Consider the following 8587-nt stretch of genomic DNA (forward strand, 5'->3'; position numbering starts at 1 on the left):
TGTACCGTATTGACAGATGTATTTTACAGTGATTATGTATCGTATTGACAGATGTATTTTACAGTGATTATGTATCTTATTGGCAGATGTAACGGTTGTTAGGCCTTTTGTTTTGGAGAGCTGCCCTCCCCATGCACAGCCTATAAATATCTGTAAATAAAACAGACCTCAGGTCAGACAGCGTCCACTTCTGAACCGTAGCTCAGGCAGCTGGCCGCTTTAATGTTGTAGATAAATGCAGGTGTGTATGTTTGTGTTTTTACATCCATTAAATGGATGCATGTGTGACCGTCTGTTGGTCCCACCTACCTTGATACTCTCGCCGTCGAGCTCCAGCGTCCTCTCTCGGAAATCGACCCCGATCGTCGCCTCCGGGTTTTTCAGGAAAGTTCCCCCGCAGAATCTGTACGTCAAACACGTCTTCCCCACGTTCGAGTCCCCGATGACTATTATCTTGAAGATCCGAGCTGGCGCAGTGTCATGATCGCGGTGCGAGGTTAGCTCCGAGGAGTCACTTTGACCGAAAACGGTGTCAAATTCGTCCCCAGGTTTGTGTTCTATTGCCATCGCTCATGTTCTCGCGGTCTGGATGTGAGCGGCACTGAAACCTCGCGAGAGTAAACGTCACTTGAGCCACATTTCAACTTTATTGAGAGAAATAAAGAAACCAACAAATCTACAGCTTTGGTTTCCACACATATTTCACTCTTCTTTTGAATGAGTTTACCAAAAAATCTAGAAGTAACAGGTTCGTAAAATGATACAGAAATATATTTGAGGAAACAAATGAATTGCCTTCATATTCTCAGGTTTAAAAAAAATTATACAAATTATATTCGTTGTAAATTCTATTTTGATATTCAATGATTTATCTTTCATTTACTTAATCAATGTTACTTATTGCGTTTGTTGTGAATTAATGAATGAAGTTTTATTTTCTTGTCTGTCCATTTACATAACATGTAATATAACAATGGAAATCAAGTACAGTATGAACACAAATTTATATAACAAACACAAAAAAAACATTTATGTGCCACTTCATGTCAGTTAGCAAACTGTTATAAATAATAAGAATAAATAATAGTCTAATACACATCAAATGAGGCTTTTCCCCCACTTTATTGCATGCTGTGAAAAATTCAGAAAACAGAACTTCGTTAAAACTCTCCAATCAAATCTAAATATGAAACTTCAACAGATGCTCTCATCTTCATCCATCCCACTGTAGCCTTCAGTTTCAACATGTAGTGGGAGTATAAATACTTTCATACTACAATACTTCTGAAAAATGTACTGTGTTTTTATGCGTGATACACTAACTTGTTAAATACATTTTTGGAGAAAAAAGAGACACAAATTCTCCTCTGCATTGTGTTTGTCGTGTTTATTTGACACAAAACAGTTTTATAATCCAGACCATGTGTTACCATTGACAACCGCTCCTTCACACATATGCACAAAACTTAAAAATGTAACACTTCAATTATCCAGCATATAAAAAGGGACAACAATGAGAACTGCACTCATTTACCAGTTTATTACGAACCACTAGCAGAACCTGACTCAGCCTCATACAACAGCCCTGTAACTAATCCAACCTCTGTGAAGGTTAGAGTTGTATTAACCGTTTTACACAAGTGATGATTCTGCTTGATGGTGATTTTGGAGGCTGTAGTTGACAATGTTGCATTAGACTGAGAGGTGATTCTAATATTTTGTCTACTATCTTCTATCAATGCGAGCAGCCACATTAGAAACCTGTCTAATAAACTGGTAAGAGAGTGTGTGGGGTGGCTGGGCCTTTGCAACAGTTCCACTACATGCAGACAAAATGTCCTCAAATTCAAACGGATCATCAGGACAAATCGATACTCAAAAAACACTTTGTGGAACATTTGGATTCCTGATTGAAAAATAACCGTTAAGTTAAACATCAGACAAGAAAACGCATCCGTAGGATCCATAAAATAGTTTGAAAGAAATGTAATAAAATGTATAATTTGTGTTCACTCAAACCACCTAATTGTTACTACATTAACAAAAGTAAATAAATCATGGCATACGGGCTTTTGCTGAAGCCTAAACCTGAGTGAGCATACAAAACATTGGCTTCAGTAGTTCTCACAACACCGGCTGTGTGTGTGTGTGACATCTTGATGTGCTTCGACAACATTTATAATAATGGGGGGGGAAAAAAAAAAAAAAAAAAAAAAAAAAAAAAAAGGAGGACAGGAAGTTTTTAAAGCCCTGTAAATGACTTGTGTTAGAAGTCATAAACGTGAGGCACTTGAGCTGCCGGATGTCCAAAAAAGTCAGTCACGATTCTGCACCAACTATAATTTATTCACGCAAAATAAAATCTATATTTCAGTCAAACGTGCGTCTTTATACGGCACATCGCAGGCCCCCCGAGCATCACAGGGGCCCTGCGCCAATTAAACACGTCAAAGTCAATGTGCTAGTCATGGCAGTACTACTCAGCCTGTGTAAACACTTACCTACAATGGATTGTGTAGCTCTGGAGGAGCATCGTCAAGTATAAAGCAATTTGCATTTTTGCAGCGGTTCCCAAACTTTATCCCCCTTAAGAAATAGATTATATTGTCCTATATCGACTCAAGAGCAAGATAGACGTCTTTGTATTTTGTATCGTTATGATGCGTTTGCACGTTTTTCTTTCGTCTCTGCTTTGAAAAGATATTAAACTTCAGTTTAATTATTAATAAATTCTTCCTCTGGTTTTGTGCATCTACACTGCAAAGGCTCATTTTGGAAACCACTGCATGATGGGAAATGTAAGATGACCTTAACGATAAACTCTCAGAATAAAACCACCTCTACTGCTTTGGTTTTCTGTTGTTTGTTTGTCTTGAGTTATTGCGTAAACAAGACTCCACCAGGCATCAAGCTGTCCTTCATGCTGGCAGCACATGATACAAGATGAACAACAAAACCCTTGTCTCTTAGCATTTCTGAAACAAACTCCCCTCCCTCTCTCCTTCAGTGAATGCTCATTAGCCGGACAGGAGACGAGAAAGTCGTCCATGCGAAGTCCAGATTTTGATGGATCAGTGCTTCTACTTTAAAAGGCCGGCTTCTGTTACCTCTCCTAGCAGACGGAACCCTGTTCAATCCGACAAATCCTAAATAAGTTAAACTTTTCTTTGACGCAGCAACTACCAGTTCTCGTCCGAGAAAGAGCTGGAGCTGCCGGAGTCAGAGTCGGCGTCCGTCAGCCCGTCGAAGTCCCAGTCGGCGCTGGAGCCGCTGTCGTCGTCCTCCTCTGTCGAGAAGCTGTGCGCGGAGCCCAGGCACGCCGGGTACACTCGCGTCGAAACGCACACGGGCCCTAGGGTGGACACGTACACCGCCATGATGTTCTTCCAGGCATCCCGGGCGGGGTCGTACTCGTGGATGAGGACCCTGTTCTTGTTGTGCTGCAGCAGAGTCTGAGTGAGGAGGAGGAGCTTGCTGTTGTGCTGGATCACCTGGTAATTCAGAGCGCGGCTGTCGATGGGTATGTCGCCCAGCCTCTTCCACTCCCCTCTGGCTGGGCTGTAGGCCTTCACCACTGGGATGTCGCACACGCACACGATCTGGTCCTGGTACACGCAGGCCTTGTGCAGCTTGTCCCGCCTCAGCGAGCCGCAGTGGCGCCAGCGGTTCCTCTTGGCGTCGTAGCAGAGCATCCTCCGTTTGTTCACCACGTACAGGTGGTCGTTCAGCGCCACCACCTGCATTTTGCCCAAAGAGTGAGGCAGAGGGGCCACAAACGTCCACTGGTCCCTCTGGACGCTGTAGCACTCCACCTCCTTCAGTCTGGCGTCCGTCACGGGATTCCGTCCCCCCAGGAGGTACACATGGCCGTTGAGGTAACCCATCCCGGAGTGTATCCTCCCCAGCGGCCTCTCCGCCAGCTCCTGCCAGCTGTTGAGCACTGGGTTGTGCAGCCAGAAGTGCTTCGAGAGGTGGGAGGCCAGGTACAAGTTGTTATCGGGTGCAGCACAGGCGATCAGGGACTCCATGGTAGAGCGCTTGTAATCCTGACTGCTGAGGTCCTCTAACGGAGGAGCCATGAAATACAGGTCCTCAGAATAAGGGTCGCAGCACATGATGTTGTCGTTGGGTAGGCCGAAGAAGAGGATCATCTCTTTCGCGCTCACGCCCACCCTGTGTTTTGGCGCGTCCAGAGCCGCGGGCGTCCCGCAGCCGTCCTCGGTCGAGCCGTTGTAGAAAGACGCGAGGTATTTCTCAATCAGAGGCCTGGCCGTCAGGCCCTCCAGGTAACACTTGTCCCTCTCCGTGAACAAGTTCCAGCGCACGCACTTCAGTGCCAGCAGCGCGTCCTCCCGTCTCAGCGGCGCGTTCGCCTCTATCCACTGCAGGGCGGCAGAGCACACCTTCCTCTCACAGTCCACGTCCAAGGTGTCCAGGGACAACATCTCCTTCAGCTGCGTCAGATCCAGCTCGCAGAGCTCCCCTCCGCTGCACACCTGGCCAAAGTTCCTGGCTATGAAGGCTTGCGCGCTCTCCTTCAGTCCAGGGTTATCGTACGTGTCGGCGAATTTGAGGATCCCCACGCAGTTCGAGAGGTCCAGCCTCCTCGTCATGAAGCCGGAGCAGGCTTTCCTGATGTACTCCAGCTGGAGCATGTTGGCCGCCGCGTACAGCCGCTGGACGTTGCCCTCCGTGATGGTCACCCTGCCCGTGTAACAGTAGTCGATGATGACGGACATGGACTCTGAGTCCACGCCGCGGATGACCACCCTCTCCTGCACGCTCTCGTTTAACCCCCCGGTGAACATGCTCTTGAAGTAAGGGCTGGCGGCGGCGAGGACGTTGCGGCTACACAGGAAAAGTTGGTCAATGTCACCTCCGGCCGACCCCCCGCTGTGCTCCAGCGACTCCTCGTCACACTCGACCCGGATAGTAACGTCTCCGAGCAGCCGGCAGTCGTACAGTGACTTCAGCTCGTCCATCAAACCCCGCGCGTGATTGACGTCCTCCAACACCTCGGGACCGCCGAAGCAACCCAGCGCCGAAGCCATTGCTGCAACTTCGGTCGAGCAATTTGCTATTTCACGTCGGCGAAAAGTATCAAATAACCCGCTGCCATGCGGTTGACATACTCAACAGCGCGAAAGAGTCCGTGCGCTGAAAACCACACATCCGTTTATACGAGAAAATCAAACGGGTGGTGAGATAAATACATTACCAGCTGAACGGTCGCCCATGTGTCTCACAGAGCCGACAGTTCTCGGCCTCCAACCGGTCATAATGTCGCGTTTACATCAGAAATAAACCACGTAGTATTCACCGAGAGTCTCCGTGACATTTGTCTTTTTTTTCCTGTCAACGCTGATATCTGTTTTGGGTGAAGGAGACGGTCAGGCTCTAGTGTCAAACGGTCTGGGGGCTGGAACCATATAGAAATCCATGGTTGAAACTACATTTTCCGGGAGAAGTTGCCAAAATAAAAGCCCATTTCGTGTATGTGTTGCACAGGGTTTTCTTTGTTTCTTTACATATCCAATTCAAAAAGTCCTCGAATGATTATCATACTAAAATCAACGTTTGTCACTTTCCACTGATACATTTTGTCTTTTTAACCTAAAATGTTTTTTTTAAATATCTTACTTTGAAAGTCATCTTATTCGGCTTCCGCTCTGGCTGCATGCTCGTCACACAACCTTGCTAAGAAAGGCTTCACCGCTCTGATTGGTTTGTCTAACTGGGTCGATAAATGTTTGGTTCATTAGGATTGATTCAAAATGATTGATGCAGGTCAGATGCATAATAATAATAATAACAATTATTATTATTATTATTAAAACTACTGCTACTACTATAAAAAAGCTCACTAATTAACGCCTTATTTCTTGCTTCATTATGTAGGCTACAATGATAATAATACCCCTTTACTGTCAGATGTTCGTTTAAGCAGATTGAGTGTTGCACATAAACTTCCTCTCTATACAGAGTAACTAATAACATTAGCCATCCAATACTATCCAGTGTTCTTTACCCTGCCATACACACCTGCATTACTTGGAGCAGAGACAGTTCAGAAAGAGCATCTTTGCTTGTAACCAATATAAAGTAGCAACCACACCACAAACTTAACTGCAGTAAACAGTAAAAGTTGACTTGCATATTGCATGTTTGTTGTCCTTTGCTGTTTATATCTAAATATATTTTTCATATAGTTTTAAGTTTGCTTTTCTATCTTGTTTTAAATTGTATTGTTGTCTTATGTCTATATATCTGTCCATATGCATGTTCATTTCTCATTCAGATTCGGTAATGTGGGCTTTTTGAACCGGTCACAACTGTATGTGCCTGCTACTGAAGCGATTAGTCGATTAATTCAGTCAGCAATAATTTAAACAGCTGATTAATCATTTCAGTCATGTATCATGCAAAAATATCAAACATTTACTGCTTGCTGCTTCTCAGATTTGAGAACTTACCTTTCTCTCTTTCTGTGTATCACTGCAAATTAAAAAGCTTTTGGTTTTGTACTGTTCCTCAGAAAGTTTTATATAAAAAAGGCAATTTTTTATAGATTAAAAGGAATTAAAGATGGAAAGTATATCAAAGTTTTAGTTTTCTTACAAGACAAAAAGTGGCATGACTATATATACACGGCCCATGCTTCTCATTAGTTTCTTCAGTGACATGCAGTACATTTATTTCAGATTACACTGTGCAGTATAGCCCATTTGTAAAAACAGCCACAGCTGTGTGCACTTTCCCCCAGCTTCAAGTGACTCTGCGGTTGAGTTGGTTGATCCTGCGCAGTGCGTCTTGGTTGTGGACTGTGATGAGGAAGGGGAAGGCCGAGGGCAACTCGACCCTCTTGCTCAGCTTCTGGTGGCCCCAGTGGAGGCAGCGCAGCCTCTCTGCCAGGTCCCGTCTGCCTGCCCGCTCCAGCCCATCCTGCAGCAGCTTGGTCTTATTGGGCTTGTCCCATGACCTCTCATACCTGTGAAGAGAGATGGACGCCTGAGCGGAGCTGCAACGATCAGGCGATCAACAGAAAAAAATAACCGCCAACTATTTTAATAATCGATTAATCGTTCATGCAAAAATGACACAAAACGCTGTTTCCAGCCTCTCAAATATGAAGATTGCCTGCTTTTATATCTCATTAAAATGAATATCTTTGGGGTTTGGACTGACAAAACAAGACATTTTCAAGACATCCCCTTGGACTTTGAGAAACTGGGATGGACATTTTTCAGTATTTTCTGCCTTTTTCTTGACCAAACGATTAATCGAGGAAACAATTGTCAGATTAATGAAAATAATCCTTTGTCGTAGCCCTACACCTGAGAGACATTTGAGCCCAAGGAATGGTACAGAATACAGTCGATGATAGATATAGTGCTATGAATATCTTATAACTCATAATAAAATATGACATGAGAAGTCCTGATCACCTGATCATGATCCATTCCTGTTGCTTTTAGGTACGATTTGAAACAAACATTGCACAGAATACCCTGGTTATAATATCAATTATCCCAGGAAGCACCTCTGTACGTTGAAGTATTAAGTTAGCATAATGACACTTTAATATACAATATCTGCACACTCTAAAGTTACTAAATCTTACCACAACATCAAGTCACACACACACACACACACACACACACACACACACTACCAGCTTTCCAACATGGTCCTAGCCTGGACGCTCCTCTCAGAAGATTTGGTGCGGAACCGCCCGACCTCGGTTCTGTTGAAGCCAAGCTCATACGCCAGAAGTGTCCACTCAAAACCAAGCTGCCTGGACATCTCCTGCAGTGTCTTCAGGTTGATGACGGCATCCTAAAAATGGCACAAAAGAAAGACAAAATGCGAAATCCCCTGAAGATAATGCCTTTAAAAAAAAGGATGCGTTTACTTCAATTAAGGTGTCAATGATAATCTGATTAGGTACATGAAAGTGAAAATGAAAAACAGATCACATGTACCTCTTGTGCTTTGTTGGGCATTATTTCAAATTCCAGAAGGTCAGCAGAGCAAGGCACACTCTGACTAACTGTCTTCATAAACCTAATTTAAAAAAGGGATCTTTTGAAAAAGAATAAGTCTGCACAAATATTAGCGGTTGCTTTATAATAAACAATAAATTTACCGTCCCAAATTCCAAATAGCAGGCACTCACCCTACAGCATGCCAAACATGAGCGTGGTTTGAGTGTTACTGGGGAGATTCATCGTCACCACACTACCCTCTGTTAAACATTAGTACCTTTAGCTCCAGGGTCCCCTGTGGAGCCAACAATTGCCAGGTCAAAACAGTCAGACCAGTCTCTCCAAGTAAACCTGTGCTTCTGCGCCGTAATCAGAGTGAAAGTTACCCGTTATATTTTACAGAAAGAAAGTAAAGCTCATCAGTAACTGGACTAGTTTGGATTTATGTATTTTTAATTGTGCATCTTGCCCCATTAAGTCAGACTGCTTAGAGAAACTGGTGAGAAATGTTCTGATTTCAGTCAAAAATGATAAGGCGATGCTTTTTTTAAACCATTGTTTTTAACATGAATTAATCCTTTTAAAAAAGCAAAAAGCTCGCT

The 8587-nt window shown here is 43.9% G+C and overlaps 3 protein-coding genes across 4 annotated transcripts in view; all 3 read right to left on the reverse strand.

Annotated features, from left to right (window-relative positions):
- Window positions 1-2184, reverse strand: part of LOC116395947 (ras-related protein Rab-33B) — a 3812-nt gene extending 1628 nt beyond the window's left edge. For both annotated transcript variants that reach the window (XM_031870209.1, XM_031870208.1), the window contains exon 1: window positions 310-2184. In XM_031870209.1, the coding sequence (XP_031726069.1) occupies window positions 310-567 (258 nt within the window). In that variant the 5' untranslated portion in view covers window positions 568-2184. The remainder of the gene's footprint in view (window positions 1-309) is intronic.
- An 8-nt stretch (window positions 2185-2192) lies between these two features.
- Window positions 2193-5425, reverse strand: kbtbd7 (kelch repeat and BTB (POZ) domain containing 7). Its single transcript, XM_031870207.1, has one exon. The coding sequence runs from the start codon at window positions 5049-5051 to the stop codon at window positions 3180-3182; it is 1872 nt and encodes a 623-aa protein (XP_031726067.1). The 5' UTR covers window positions 5052-5425; the 3' UTR covers window positions 2193-3179.
- Window positions 5426-6696: 1271 nt separating this feature from the next.
- Window positions 6697-8077, reverse strand: LOC116395908 (p53-induced death domain-containing protein 1). Its single transcript, XM_031870128.1, has 3 exons — window positions 7983-8077; window positions 7673-7836; window positions 6697-6988 (listed from the first exon to the last, which is right to left on the reverse strand). The coding sequence occupies exons 1-3, from the start codon at window positions 8058-8060 to the stop codon at window positions 6766-6768; spliced, it is 465 nt and encodes a 154-aa protein (XP_031725988.1). The 5' UTR covers window positions 8061-8077; the 3' UTR covers window positions 6697-6765.
- Between the last annotated feature and the right edge of the window lie 510 nt (window positions 8078-8587).

This window comes from Anarrhichthys ocellatus, unplaced genomic scaffold (assembly GCF_004355925.1).
Source record: "Anarrhichthys ocellatus isolate YVR2014 unplaced genomic scaffold, GSC_Weel_1.0 scaffold51, whole genome shotgun sequence".
In the NCBI taxonomy this organism is placed as follows: domain Eukaryota; kingdom Metazoa; phylum Chordata; class Actinopteri; order Perciformes; family Anarhichadidae; genus Anarrhichthys; species Anarrhichthys ocellatus.